Source organism: Cetorhinus maximus, chromosome 14, assembly GCF_964194155.1.
Source record: "Cetorhinus maximus chromosome 14, sCetMax3.hap1.1, whole genome shotgun sequence".
Taxonomy (NCBI): Eukaryota; Metazoa; Chordata; class Chondrichthyes; order Lamniformes; family Cetorhinidae; genus Cetorhinus; species Cetorhinus maximus.
Genome location: NC_135892.1, coordinates 10,066,965 through 10,083,400, shown reverse-complemented (window position 1 = coordinate 10,083,400; position 16,436 = coordinate 10,066,965). Strand labels below are relative to the sequence as shown.

The 16,436-nt window shown below is 41.7% G+C and overlaps 1 protein-coding gene across 1 annotated transcript in view; it reads right to left on the bottom strand.

Annotated features, from left to right (window-relative positions):
* The window catches only part of macrod2 (mono-ADP ribosylhydrolase 2), an 896,565-nt gene that overhangs the window by 219,057 nt on the left and 661,072 nt on the right, over positions 1–16,436 (bottom strand). Inside the window, exon 9 of the mRNA XM_078556471.1 lies at positions 5,380–5,453. Coding sequence (XP_078412597.1) covers positions 5,380–5,453 — 74 coding nt within the window. The remainder of the gene's footprint in view (positions 1–5,379; positions 5,454–16,436) is intronic.

Sequence of the window (16,436 nt, the reverse complement as noted above, 5' to 3'; positions counted from 1 at the left end):
AAAATTAAAAATTAGTGCAATCTAAAACATAAGCAATTTTTGAAAAAAAAAAATTCGATGAGGTCTAAGAATTGCTCAGTCCAATTATGCAATAAAATACATCTGCGTTTGCTAGGGCAATCTGAACTCATTTAAACAATGGCCAGGAGTCTTGAAATTTTATAAAATGAGTTTTTAAGTGATTTCTCTGGCACTAAGATCTACCTGTTCCAATTCCTCTTAAACTCATGCCCTCTGCCACCTGCCTCATGAGAACACCACCACCTCCAAGTTCCTCTAAAAGCCACACACCATCCTGGCTTGGAACTGTATCGCTGTTTCTTCACTGCCACTGTGTCAAATCCTGGAACTCCCTAACTAAGAGCATCATGGGAGTACCTACACCACATGGATTGTAGGGCTCATGAAGGTGGCTCACCACCACCTTCTAAAGGGCAACTAAGGATGGATAATAAATGTTGGCACTGTCAGTGATGCCCACAACCCGTGAACCAATAAATTAAAAGTAGAACATCTTCTGGATGCAAACAAGACGTTCCATGCTGAGGGTGAGAAATCTTCTTTCTCTAGGGTTTAACAATATGCTGTAAACTCTAGGAAGAACTCCACTGGTTCACACAACTCATCAGAGTTACTGGCTCCGACTTGTGTGGAAGAACTAGAAATTGATGTATCAAAGAACCAGGTATTCCTCATGGAGCTCACATTTATCTGTTTCCTCAGATATTAAATTCAATTTCCAGAACCAGAGCACACAGGGTGGGCAGGGGATTGCGGGGAAACCAATACACAGCTACAATAATCCAAAGCAGCAATGCATTTGTCCCTATTTCTAATGCCATGGAAGCTCAAAGTCAGGTGCAGGCTTACAAGTTGAGAGTGTGCTGATTTGATCTATTTTAAATAAACAAATTTTAGTTTTTAAGTTACTGTGGAGGAATAAAGACAAGTCAGTATCGAAACAAAACCATAGACTGAGTTCTGACAAATGGTCACAGTGAAATAAGAACATGGCATACATTGGCCATATACAAGATTAAGGAATGATGCAATTGAAGTGTTTAAGATGAATGAAGAATATGATATGGTAGATAAAAACTATCCTCTGGTGGGGAGCTCAGAAGCAAAACCACTGCACACCAGCCAAAAAGCAAATTTTCAGATCAAGCTGGGACTGCTTTTACCAGTGTAGGTTCGCAGTTGGACTGAAGTTTGATTGGTTAATTGGTTGAACAACTCTGCCTACTTATCACTAACAGAGAACGCAAACAAGTCTGATTCAACTTCACCAATGCAGGGACAGACTATGCCCATTGGACCTTCCTGAATACATGAAGGCATTTGGCTTACACAACTCACAACATTTGCAATTCAGGAGTATTAACAAATACAACAACTAAATATCATTCAACTTCACAAGTGCAGATATCTTACAGCTTGGTTGACCACGCAAGAAAACAAACAGGTCTAATTCAACGTTGTCAAGAAGGGAACCATATCCTATGCTGCTGGACGCAACTGAGGAAGTCCATCTTCTTCTCCTCAATGGGCAAGGACCTGGCCTTCTGTCACACAGTAGTGTGATGGAATGCCACTCACATATGACAACCTGTTTTCAAAAGTATTGGTCCTTCACGACACTGTAATTCCTTGGTGCGACTAATTATATATGGCAATCTAATTATATATGGAGGGTCACAGGATAAGGAAAAATACCAGTGTTTACACTTTGGTCAATTTCAAAATTGTAATTTGAAAAAGAAATTTACTGGAGCAACAGCAGGTGATCAAAAATGAAAATTCATTGGTGGGCTCAACCTTTTACAAGTTGCAATAAGGTGGAATAAATGGCTGTAAATCAGACCGCTGGCACAGTGACATAAATCACTTAGCTGCAGGCTGGTGATTAGAGTTTACTAGAATTAACAGTCAATCTAAATTAAACAGAGCCACTAATTGTTATGAATTTGCATAAGTCAAAGTGAATCTGATTTGAAAAGGCACCCTTGCAATTACAGGATTAACTCTGAATTAAATTCATTCTCGAGCTGCCTGAACCAGTACAAACATCTGATCCTAATTAAAATTAGTTCAAGTGTCCATTATGGACTTTTCACATGTTTCACATGTCATTGCATTATGTGACATACTGGTTAAAACCATGATGCAAACAGGCGATATTAAGTTTCTTTTTTTTTGGTAAACTATTCTGTTTGTATGTCAACAAATTTTACATATGTCAACATGTCTTCAGGCTGTGACTGCTTATTCTGTAGTCACAATGAAGTTAAGATGCACTCATTTATACTGGGGATTTATTAATGCCATAAACTGTAGATTAGATTCTAGGATCTTTCGCCAGACAAATTACCTAGGTCAGCTGCCGTGACTCTTTGTCCTCTAGACTGTTCCCAAGAATGCACACTGAGATAAACATCAACTGTGGCTGGTGGACCATCAACTCAGTGAAAACGCTCCTTGGTGTGCCTGAAACTTGCTGGTCTTCCAGTGCAAAGAGTTGTCCTCGACTGGGTGGTGCAGACTGGCACATTCCATGGTCCAGGACTACATGCTGAGAGACGCACTAAAGCTTGGGGCAGCCACTGCAGAAGTGCAATGGGGAAAGGCCACTAGCTAAGGCCTTTCAGGCATCGTACACCGAGGGGCAGGAAACTGTGTAGCATGTATGCCTGACATGGAATGTATATTGTGACTATCAAGAGCATTGACATTGTATTGAGGCACTGTTACGAAATGGAGATAGTTTAAAGTAAGTTACATTGGTATTTATAGGTTTTAGGAATGAGTTTTAGCTTTAAAGTTTAAGTTTGATTTGTATTCCTGTATCTCTGTGTTAAGAAAGGTCAAATGGAGTTGTAGTTTCACTTTGAAAGGGTGCTTTTATTTGTAATGAGATTTTTTACAACTGTTGCAGCTCAGTTAAACAGACAAGGGTAGCAAACGATCCTGGAGAAGCCGGCGGGAGCCCCAGGGAGAGTTCTCTTTTCTTTGTGAAGGGCAGGGCGCCCTGGAATGGGTTCGCCCCGAGAGAGGGGCCCGTGCCTTGGAAAGCGTCGCGGTTCCGGCGGCGTCTGGTGAGCTCTCGCTGGCCCTTGAAAATCCGGGGGAGATGGTGTAAATCTCGCGCCGGGCCGTACCCATATCCGCAGGTAGAAGAATTGAACTCTTGCCTAGCGACAGGGGGCCAGAGAGGCAGGTCTCTCCCACAGACACACGCAGAAGAAGAGAAACACTGTTGCTTTGGAAGCTGTTTGAGTTCAGCTGGTTCTGAAAGTTGCTGCCAGAAGAGACTGGGGCAAAAGGGACAGATAGCCAGTCCCAAGCTAAAGAAAAACCCCAAAGAATCCAGGGGAGTAGAAAAGGGGAAAGTCCAAAGAAGATCTTCTAGTCAAAGGAAGGACTGGAACCTAGGAAAAGGTCCTGTCAATGAAGTTAAGAGTGAGGGACAGAGAGAAAGGCTTCAAGCTTCAGAGTTAAAGAGACAAAAGCTGCAGAAAGCAGATTTAAAGTGAGAGTAGCTTGCAAGAGGCAAGAAGGTCCAAAGAAACAACTGGAGGTCTGTAACTCTTGCTATGGGCATGTGAAATAGTTCTGTACTGTTTATGGCTGAGTTGGATAGAGAATGGGTGGAAGGCAACTTGATTGCATGTGGTGACCTAGGGAAGAGGAACATTAGAAGAAGAGTTCAAAACCCTGGAGGTGAACCCTTGCGGAAAACATCTGAGAGAAAGCGTTGGTTTGGGAGAAGATTCCAAGGTGAGGTCTTGGGAGAGTGGAGGTTGGAAACCCTCATGTGAAGGACAGAATCTAGCGAGTCTGGTTGGTTCACGGTGTGACAAGCGTCTGAGGTGGAGCTGATGAGATATCCAAAGCATCTGGTTGAGGTGCCATCTGTCACTTGGTTTCAGAGTGTGGTGTGTCTGAATACAGGGTGCCATAGATTTACATGGACTGTGTGCTTACTGTGAACATTAGAGTATAAGATAGCTTTTGTAACTTGTGTTATCTGACAAATCTGTATACATCTGTAAAGGTATAGTTGTGGGTGAAGGAGTATTGTAATATAATTAACCTTTTCTTGTTGAATAAATGTTTTATTCTTTTGTTAAAAGCTCATCAGCTGACCCCTGTGTCTCTGTTCAGTAACTACCCTCCATGTATCTAAACAAACAAATAAAAGTTAGGATCTATCAAGCTGGGTTCCACTCTGGGGTCAGGCTTGTCCAGCGGTAACCTCAGCTGGTATCGTAACAGGCACTTCAGAGTGCAACATGCTGTATGGAGAAAAGTTGAACTTTATTGCACTTTCTGTAGTATTCAATTTGAAATGTACATTTACAAATTTTATGAATGAAGTATATTTTTGGTAAAAATAAAGTTACCTAGCGCAGCTGGATGATCAGTTATTAAGCACAAAGGAAGTGTTGATTCCATAAGGTAGGAGAAAAATAATTGGCAGAAGCTCCCCCCTTAGATCAGGTTTGAATGTCCCTGAAGCAACAGGTGAAAAACGTAAAACGGTATTATTAGCAATGTTGCTTCCCCATTGCCACCAATCATCCCTTCAGCTGGGATCCAGGGTGCCTGGCTTAAGAAGCTGAGAAACAAGAGAGAAATAACAATCATGTTTTTCCACTCTGTGTGTTTAGAATATGCAAAAGGTGCAATGCTTGCTTTTGACCTTGGAATCATCAAAACACTATCAACATGAGGCTCAAGATGTTCATACTGCCAGTCTCTCCAGGGGTTCACTATTAGTCTAGATAAAGGGGAACTTGCAGATCGTTGTGGAAATGCTCATACTGTCACAGAATACAGTCTCCCTATAACTAAATAGAGAGCTGTAATGCTTGTACTTACTGCTGCTTGAACTAAACTTGTTCACACCTTTATCTCGAAATACAGTCCAACAGGGCTAAAATCAGAAATAATTACCATCAACAACAACCAGGGACGGAACAAGGATTGCACACGATCACTTAGCTTTAATTTAAAGGCAAACATGGCTGGAGTTCAGATTCGGCTTTACACAGAACCGAATTATCAAATAGTCATTGTACTTAATAAATGAAAGTGAATGTGAGTTTAAGCTCCTCAGGTTAGGCTGTCCCTTGCAATCATTTGACAGCCATGACTACCTATTTCTGAAGTTGACTACCGAAAGGCACACCAACGCAGCCACTTGAGAATCCACCTGACAAACTCCCTGCCAAGACTGACCACGAATGCTTTCAAGCTCAGTAACCACGCTGGGTTCGGCAATTATAGAACACAATTCGCAAAGCAATTGATCCATGATGGAAAGCAGTTTGATACTTCACTGCTCAAATCCTCTAGAGGAGAGAATAGATTACATACCAGAGCTTGCTTGTCAGCTAGCCATTCTTTAATAGTCGACACTGCAATTTCAGCTGCATCATCTTGAGGAAAACCTAGAAGAAAAGAAAATGAAGATCTCCATTTTAGTTTCAGAAATATTTGATAAAAGGGAGGCAGAAAATATTCACACGGGATCGGTGTGATACAGATGCTTTGTTTTACCACAATCGATTGCTTCACTTAATAATCTACAATATGGAAGCCCAATCAAGTCTGTACTTGTGATGATGGTGGTGGGGGGTGTGCGTGGAGGTGCGGTGGAATGGTGGTGCAAGGAATTGAAAGAGGGAAAGAAATCTCTGCATTGTGGGCTTGAGCAATTGTAGGACTTATAACTTGAAAGAAGGAAGAACTGTCAATATGGAAGGATTTTTTTTTAAAGAAACAAAAACTAAGACCTGTATTTCTATAGAACCTTTCACAACCACTGGACATCTCAAGTGTTTTAAACCAACCATGGTTAACCAAGGAAATTCAGGATAGTATCAGTTTGAAAGAAAAAACATACAATGTGGAAAAGGTTAGTGGTAAGCCAGAGGATTGGGAAAGTTTTAAAAACCAACAAAAGATGACCAAAAAAACAATAAAGAGGAAGAAAATAAACTTTGAGGGTAAACTAGCAAGTAATTTAAAAACGGACAGTAAGAGCTTATTTAAGTATATAAAAAGGAACAGAGAGGCCAAAGTGAACATAGGCCCCTTCGAGAATGAGGCTGGGGTAACAATAATGGTGAACCAGGAAATGGCAGAGTGTTGAATAAATACTTTGCAGCAGTCTTCACGGTAGAAGACACTAATAGCATTCCAAAAATTCAAAATGCAAAGATTCTAAATAATCAAGGGGCAAATGGCGGGGAGGAAATAAATACAATAACTATCAGTAGAGAAAAAGTATTAGGGAAACTGATGGGGCCCCCTGGACCTGATGGGTTGCATCCTAGGATATTAAAGGAAGTAGCTACAGAGATAGTGGATGCACTGGTGATAATCTTCCAAGAATCCTTAGATCCTGGAAAAGTCCCACAGGACTGGAAAACTGCCAATGTAACACCCTTATTCAGAAAGGGAGGGAGACAAAAAACAGGTAACTATAGGCCAGTTAGCTTAACATCCGTCATAGGGAAAATGTTAGAGTCTATTATAAAGGATGTAATAGCAGAACATTTAGAAATGCATAATATAATCAAGCAGAGTCTGCATGGCTTCATGAAGGGGAAATTATGCCTGATAAATTTATTAGAATTCTTTGAGGAGGTAACAAGCAGGTTAGATAAAGGGGAACCAGTAGATGTAATATATTTGGGTTTCCAAAAGGAGTTTGATAAACATAGAAACATAGAAAATAGGAGCAGGAGTAAGCCATTCGGCCCATCGAGCCTGCTCCGCCATTCATCATGATCATGGCTGATCATCCAACTCAATAGCCTGTTCCCACTTTCTCCCCATATTCTTTGATCCCTTTTGCCCCAAGAGTTATATCTAACTCCTCCTTGAAAACATACAATGTTTTAGCCTCAACTACTTTCTGTGGTAGCGAATTCCACAGACTCACCACTCACTGGGTGAAGAAATTTCATCTCATCTCAGTCCTAAATCGTCTACCGCATCACCTCAGACTGTGACCCCTGGTTCTGGACTCCCCCACCATCAGGAACCACACATAAGACTATTTAATCTATAAGACTATTTAATAAGATAAGAGTCCATGGTTTTGGGGGTAATATATTAGCATGGATAGAGGATTGGCTAACTAATAGAAGATAGAGTTGGGATAAGGGAGGCATTTTCAGGATGGCAGCCTGTAGTAAGTGGAGTAACACAGGGATCAGTGGGGTCACAATTATTTACAATATATGTTATTGACTTAGATGAGGGAAGTGAATGTACTATCGCCAAGTTTGCAGATGACACAAAAATAAAGGGGAAGGCAAGTGGTGAGGATGACACAAGGAGTCTACAGAAGGATATAGACAGGTTAAGTGGGTGGGCAAAACTTGGCAAATGGAATATAATGTGGGAAAATGTGAGTTTATGCACTTTGGCAGGAAGAATAGAAGAGCTGAATATTATTTAAATGGAGAAAGTCTGCAGAAAGCTGCAGCACAGAGGGATTTGGGGGTCCTCATGCATGAATCCCAAAAAGCTAGCATACAAGTTCAGCAGGTAATAGGGAAGGCAAATGGAATGATGACCTTTATTTCAAAGGGAATGGAGTATAAAAATAGGGAAGTCTTGCTAAAACTACACAAAGCACTGGTTAGACCAAACCTGGAATACTGTGAACAGGTTTGGTCCCCTTATCTAAGGAAAGATATACTGGCATTGGAGGCAGTCCAGAGAAGGTTCACTAGGTTGATCCCAGGGATGGAAGGATTTTTTTATGAGGAGAGGTTGAGTAGGCTGGGCCTGTAACTCATTGGAGTTTAGGAAAAATGAGAGGCAACCTTATTGAAACATATAAGATTCTTAGGGAGCTTGACAGGGTGGATGCTGAGAGGCTGTTTCCTCTTCTGGGAGAATCTAGGACTAGAGGGCATAATCTCAGAGTAAGGGGTCGCCCATTTAAAACAGAGATGAGGAGGAATTTCTTCTCTCAGAGGGTGGTGAATCTGTGGTATTCTTTACTGCAGAGGGCTGTAGTGGCTGGGTCGTTAAGTGTATTCAAGGTTGAGATAGACAGATTTTTAATCAGTGAGGGAATCAAGGGCTATAGGGAAAAGACAGGAAAGTGGAGTTGAGAATTATCAGATCAGCCATGATCTCATTGAATGGCGGAGCAGACCCGATGGGCTGAATGGCCTACTTCTGCTCCTACGCCTTATGGTCTATTTATAGCCACTGAAGTGCTTTTGAAGTCTAGTCACTGTTGTAATGTAGAAAACACGGCAGCAAATATGTCCGCAGCAATAAACATAAACAGCAATATGGTAATGGCCAGATAATCTGCTTTTAGCGATGGTAATTGAGGGATAAATATTGACCCAGGATACCAGGAAGAACTCTGCCCTGCTTCAAAATAGTGCCATGGGGGCTATTACGCCCACCTGAGAGAGCAGGTGGGGCCTTGGTTTAACAGCTCATTTGAAAGACAGCAGTGTCAACACTGCAGTGCTCCCTCAGTACTGCACTGGAGCGTCAGCCTAGGCTTTTGTGCTCAAGTCTCACCCGATACTGGTATCGGTTAATTTCATATGTGAGTGCTACACGACAGTGTGCTAAAATTTGCAAGAACTACAGAGGTCCTCTGGATCATTTTCATGGTTTGATGGACAATTTAATAACAACTTTAATCTATATAAAACTTTTAACATTGTTTTTAAAAAAAAAAACAAATTCACAATCGTGACTTGTGCAAAAAAGCCTGCTGATATTGAAACTGTTTTTAATAAGAAAAAATGCAATTAATTTTTCAGGTTAAACTGGTATTATAGTGAAATTACTGTTCTCTTGTGCAGGAAACCTACAAGACCATTCTTTTCTCATTCAAGCAGTGGGTTGTGCTTCACTGATCAATGGAAATCGATACGTTCAGTTGCAAAGTGCTTAATCTCTGCCTGCACATTGACTAAATCCCTTAATTATAATTTCAGCAGTGCCAACACATGTGATTCTCAGAGGAGCCAATGTAGCTGGTAGCGGAGGTCTCAAGCTAACGCCTGTGTTGAGGCGAGGGAGTCATCCCTGACTCCTTCAGATCTGCTTCGACATTGACCCAAGTCACCTGACTTGGACACAATGTTGGGCCTTCCTCTGAGAACTGCTGAGCATTGTCAATGCTGCAACTTTAGATATGCTCAAGCATTCAGTTCCAGTTCAACTGCAGGAAACCATCCAGAACATTTTCTGTGAAACATACTGATGGTTCCAGGTCAACCGCCCAAGAAAAATGAGGGTAGCACAGCCTCTGAATTGGAAAGTCTTGGAAAATCAGTTTTGAGAACCTGACAATTTCCACTGGAACTGAGTGGTTAGTATAAGTGAACTTGAAATTACTGCCTTCTCCATTCCAACAAATTGCTTCTTAGAAACGCTTAACAACCAACTTCCAATATAATACAACATTTAAAGTAAATAGTGAATCCATGTAATGGCATCAAGATTTAACCAGTAAAAGGATATCACTAAAATCTCAAAAAACCATTGACATCCTATATATTTTCTGTAATTACTTTCTGTCAACCTTTTCCCATTGTAAATTCCTATATCCACGATTATAATGGAGAGTGATCATGTAAATGTGTCACACATTGGTAACAGCCACCACCAGTGGAAACATTTCAGCACCTCCTCTAGCAGCAGGGTGTAAATACAGTATGAAAAGTTTACATAGGCAATTTAAATTCTAAATATGGAGAGGGGCTTATAATGGAAAAAAAAAGACAATAAGCAATGCAAGCACATTGAAGATATCGGCCCAGATTTTGCATTAATAATAATGGTGAGGCCATCAGCTCTCACTGTTACAATGGAGAAAATTCATGGTGGCTTGTGCAGCTAAACCCAGAAACCTGGAAGTTACAGTCCAAGTTATCCTGCTGCTCCACAAAGTGCACTGTAACAGTCCTTCTTAAGAGACTCAGCACAGTAATCAAGGCAATGACATGAAGCTGGGGTGTTTAACCATTAGTTCCCCAATAAAAACTCAAGAAAAAAAATAGGGCTGGTACACCACAGCGTGATTAGTCATTATTATTGCCAAACAACCTCTCTGGCACTGAAAGTTTAAATTTACAAGTGTGGAGTCTGATTCCTTCAGAACTTAATTAATATACTATATAAAAATTGTAATTATATAATTAAAATTACATGAATAAATTTTTTTTTTTGACTTTTCCTGTCTGTCTCTTAATTCCATTTGTCTTCCCCAATTTTTATTTTGCTTGTATTTCCTGGTTTAGACTCCGTGTGGCTCAAAGAGGATTCTTCAATCTGATTGGTTGAAGGACCTTACTGTCTCTTGTTCTGCTCACACATTTCAAGGATGGCCTGTAGAGGGCACCACAATGGATCAGATGCCAGATAAGAGCAAATCTCCACTCAAAAGCATTCAAAACATCTTTGTGGGTGATGTCAGCAAGGCGAACGGTGAGTACTGGCCGCAAAACCCAAGACGCCATATTTTTATTTTAATATTCAGTAATGGAATATGGACAAAGCTGGCCTTTATTGTCCATCTAAATCTGTCCTTGAGAAGTTGGTGATTTGCATTCTTCTTGAACTGCTGCAGTCCTTCTGGTGTAGATGTGTATAAATGTATCCTTACTACATAAAAAATGAAATGTTGTGAAAACACTTATTGTTCATTTTCATTCTACCTTAGACTAAAGGACAGATGGTATTAATCTCCCTTTCAGTCCTTCTTTAAAACTTTACATATAAACTTTACTTATAGAATATATATACATACATACACAAACACACGTGCACATATAGTGCACATACAGTGTATATACACACACACGTGCATATACAGTGTATATACATACACACGTGCATATACAGTGTATATACATACACATGTGCATATACAGTGTATATACATATATACACACACATATAGTGTATATACATATACACATGCACATACATATACACACATGCACATATATACATACACACATATATACATACACACATGCACACACATATATACATACACACATGCAGATACATTATACATACACACATGCACACACATATATACATACACACATGCAGATACATTATACATAGACACACATCCATATACATAGACACAGATCCATATATAGTATATATACATATATAGACACATATCCATTTATAGTGCATATACATATACATACATGCACATGTAGTGTATATACATATACATACACACACATGCACATATAGTGTATATACATATACATACACACATGCACATATACTGTATATACATATACATACACACACATGCACATATAGTATATGTACATATATACACACACACCACAGAAATTGTGATTCCGCCCAACTTGTCTATGCTGGTGTTTGTGTTCCACACGCGCCTTCTCCACCCCTCTTCATCTCACCCTATCAACATAACCTTTTATTCCTTTCTCTCCCATGTGTTTATTTAGTCTCCCCTTGAATGCACCTATACTCCTTATCTCAATTACTCCCTTTGATAGCAAGCTCCACATTCTAATCATGTCTCGTACAGAATATTCTCCTGAATTCCCTCCTGGATTTATTGGTGATTATTTTATATTGATAATCCCCTAGTTTTGGACTCCCGACAAGTGGGATCATTCCTCCATGTCCACCCTATCAAACTCTTCATAATCTTAAAAACCTCTTTCAGGTCAGCCTTCAGCCTTTCTGTTTCCTGTTCCCTAAACTGTATTTTTGAGCATTAGATCACGGAAAGGTTGTTTACCATTGGACAGTATAAATACAAAGTTTCATTCATCATATTTTTGTCACTCTTGCTGCAAGCATTTAAGTGACAGATTTTATTAGTAAAATTTAGACTGTCCTAAAACTTGCTGCATCAAGCTAATTTAAACACTACACATAATTAGCTTCTGTGATTACCAGTTTTGTCTCAAATAACTACTTTGTGCGGACAGCTACAATCCCATGGGCTTGTACTTAGATATATCAAAACGTCAAGCCCACATATCTGGAACCTGAATTAATTTTATGAAGTACTTAATTATTTTAAAGTTATTACTGAACTGCTTGCGTGATTTTTTTTAAAAAGGACAGTCATTTCCAGATATCTGAAAATATCTTGAAAAATTAAGTCAGCACTCAGTTTCAAAATTTTTTTAAAAGCAATGTTTCTCCTGTATTCTCCACTTATTCTTCGATGGTTCCACAGGCAGCAGAACTCACCAAAATGACATTCTTGACAGTGAGTGTCAGTAACTATTCAACCGCTAAAGTGTGACCATCCAGCCTTCATACATGTCAACTGTTTGCATTTTGGGAGCTAGCCGACATGTCAGTAGGAGCTACAGACCTTCTAGGGTTGACACCATCCACTCTGGAAGAAATGGAGTACTGTGACAGTGTTTATTTGTCATAAATTGGAGACATGCTCGTGGTGATATTTAAGCAAGTGAAAAAAAGATGGTGCAATCTCCACAGTTGTAAGTCCTAATTTTCCGCAGATAACATAATGCGTGATGTTGAGAGGACAGTCAATGACTGTGTCAACACTTTTAAAGTTCTTACAAAGGATAAATGCTGTGTACCAGATACAGGAGCAACTAAGATTGAGGTGCTGAGCAGATCATGACTTACGGAGAGTCATGTATTGGTACTGTAAGTATAAAGAAATTTGCAGAAGCTTTTGAAAGCATTCTTCTTTTTATTCATTTACAGGATGTGGACGTCACTGGCTGGGCCAGCATTTATTGCCCATCCCTAGCTGCCCTTGATAAGGTGGTGGTGAGCTGCCTTCTTGAACCGCTGCAGTCCACATGGTGTAGGTACATCCACAATGCTGTAATGAAGGGAGTTCCAGGATTTTGACCCAGTGACAGTGAAGGAATGGTGGTATATTTCCAAGTCAGGATGGTGATTGGCTTGGGGGAACTTCTAGGCGGTGGTGTTCCCATGTGTCTGCTGCCCTTGTCATTCTAGATGGTAGCAGTCGTGGGTTTGGAAGATGCTGCCTAAGGAGCCTTGGTAAGTTTCTGCAGTGCATCTTGTAGATGGTACACACTGCTGCCACTGTTCATCAATGGTGGAGGGAGTGAATGTTTGTGGATGGGGTGCCAATCAAGTGGGCTGCTTTGACCTGGATGGTGTCAAGCTTCTCGAGTGTCTTTGGAGCTGCACTCATCCAAACAAGTGGAGAGTATTCCATCACACTCCTGACTTGTGCCTTGTAGATGGTGGACAGGCTTTGGGGAGTCAGAAAGTGAGTTACTCGCCACAGGATTCCTAGCCTTTGACCTGCTCTTGAAACCACAGTGTTTATATGGCTAGTCCAGTTCAGTTTCCACGAGCTTTGGCTGAGAATTCTGGCATTCTGCATTTCAAAATTGTATGCAGTACATCAGGAAGGAACCAAAACACTGAATTTGATATTGAGGGCAAAGGTTCAGGACTGAAGGACATGCTTGAGGCTGGAACACTAGGACAATACTTGGCTAAACACTGGGGAATTAAGCTTGCTACAAATGCTGTTGTAACTGTTCTGATAGTAGATCAGATAAGAACGGCAAAATATTAAAACAAAATGAACAAATCAGCAATCTCTTCCCCCTTGTGCCAGTCCTATAATTCATGCTGTGAAGTGATTCCCGCAGAAAGAAAGATTGGCCTAATGTTATCACAGTGTGGCATTTAGGGGAGAGGAAAGGGGGTGGTAAGGGTGGAATGGATGGTATTGAAGGGATGAGGGTAGGGAGCAAAAGCTGGGAGTTGTGCTTTGAAGAGAGGGTAAAGAGAATAGGGAGAAAGGTGAGAGTGGTGTTTGGACTGTGGGAAAAAGGGGATTGCTGGCATTAACATGGGGAGAAAGAAAAAGAGTACCATTAGGAAATGGAGTTAGTGGATTAAGAATGCCCGTGGGAGACAGGGGTGAGAATAAAGAGTGCTGATATGAACTGGAGGAAATGGAAGTTGAACCACAGGGGCTGGTGGATGTGAAACGAGTGTCTGGTCAAAGTGAGGAGGAAACTGAAAGTAGAATGGGGAAATGAGAGCAACCCTGAAGCTCCACAGACGTTCTGCTGGTTTTCAGCCATCATTTTGGCAGAAGGATGATAGAACTCCTCATCCTGAGGGAACAGGGGGCATCTGGATGTATCAGGTTACCATTGTTTCTGCATTGCCTTGAAGGCACGGAATTTCTGATCACCTCATACAAGACAAATAATGAGCAAGGGTTGGGAACTTACGAAGATGCGAGTTCCCGCTACTGAAATTACCTGTCTGGGGGTCAGCGATGGAGGGGCCGGCAGGCGTGATATTATGCAACCTCTAGGGTTGCACTGTGTAATTGCAAGGCCAGTGTCTTTGTGAGAGGGTTGTGGAGTTAGATCTGGGATAGGGAGTTTTTAATAAGGGGAGGTGGTGGTGGTGTAGTGGTAATGTCACTGGGTTAGTAATCCAGAGGCCTAGGCTAATATTCTGGGACATGGGGTTGAATCCCACCATGGTGACTGGTGGAATTTAAACTCAATTACTAAATCTGGAATTAAAAGTTAGTCTCAGTTATAGTGGCCATGAAACCACTGTCAATTGTCATTAAAAGTTCATCTGGTTCACTAACGCCCTTTAGGGAAGTAAATCTGCTGTCTGACCTACATGTGACTCCAGACCCACAACAATGTGGTTGACTCTGAAATGGCTGTGCAAGCCACTCAGTTATGTCAAACAGCGACAAAGCCTAAAAAAGGCAGTGAAACTGGATAGACCATCCGACATCGACCTAAGCATCAGAAAGGACAATGGCACACTCAGCCCTATTGACCCTGCAAAGTTATCCTTTCTAAGGTCTGAGGGCTTGTGCCAAAAATTGGGAGAGCTGTCTCACAGACTAGTCAAGCAACAGCCTGACATAGTCATCCTCACGGAATCATATCTTACAGATAATGTCCCAGACCCTACCATCATCATCCCTGGGTATGTCCTGTCCTACCGGCAGGACAGGCCCAGCAGAGGTGGCGGCACAGTAGTATAAAGGCGGGAGGGAGTAGCCCTTGGAGTTCTCAACACAGACTCTGGACCCCATGAAGTCTCATGGCATCAGGTCAAACACAGGCAGGGAAACCTCCTGCTGGTTACAAACTAATGCCCCTGTCAGCTGATGAATCAGTACTCCTTCATGTTGAACACCATCTGAAAACAACACTGAGGGTGGCATGGCACAGAATGCAGTCTGGGTGGGGGACTTCAATGTACACCACCAAGGGGGACTTGGTAGCACCACTACTGGCTGAGCCCTAAAGGACTTAGCTGCTAAACTGGTTCTTTGGCAGGTGGTCAAGGAGCCAACAAGTGGGACACACCTACTTGACCTCGTCCTCACCAATCTACCTGTCACAGATGCATGTGTCCAAGGCAGTATTGGTAGGAGTGACCACTGCAAAGTCTTGTGGAGACAAAGTCTCATCCTCACATTGAGGATACCCTCTGCTGTGTTGTGCCGCACCACCACTTTGTGAAATGGGATAAATTTCAAACAGATCTAGCAACTCAAAACTGGTCAACCAAGAGGTGATGTGGGCCATCAGCAGCAACAGAATTGTACTCAACCACAAACCGTAACCTCATGGCCTGGCATATCCCCCACTCTACATCACCACCAAGCCAGGGGACCAACTTTGGAGCAATGAAGAATGCAGGAGGGCATGCCAGGAGCAGCACCAGGCATACCTAAAAATGAGGTGTCAACCTGATGAAGCTCCAACACAGGACTAATTGTGTGCCAAACAGCATATGTGGCAAGTGATAGACAGAGCTAAGCAATCCCACAACCAACGGATCAGATCTAAGCTCAGCAGTCCTGCCCACATCCAGTCATGAATGGTGGTGGATAATTAAACAACTCACTGGTGGAGGAGGCTCCACAAATATCACCATCGTCAATAATGGGGGAGCCCAGTGCATCAGTGCAAAAGATAAGGCTGAAGCATTTGCAACAATCTTCAGCCAGGAATGCCGAGTGGATGATCCATCTCGGCCTCCTCTGGCAGTTCCCAGCATCACAGTTGCCAGTCTTCAGCCAATTCGATTCACTCCACGTGATATCAGAAACAGCTGAAGGTGCTGGATACTGCAAAGGCTATGGGCCCTGATGATATTCCAGCAATAGTACTGAAGACTTGTGCTCCAGAATTTGCCGTGCCCCTAGCCAAGCTGTTCCAGTACAGCTACAACACTGGCATCTACCCGGCTATGTGGAAAATTACCCAGTTATGTCCTGTACACAAAAAGCAGGACAAATCTAACCTGGCCAATTACCACCCATCCATCATACCATCAGTCTACTCTCAATCAATAGTAAAGTGATGGAAGAGATCGCTGACAGTGCTATCAAGTGGCATTTACTC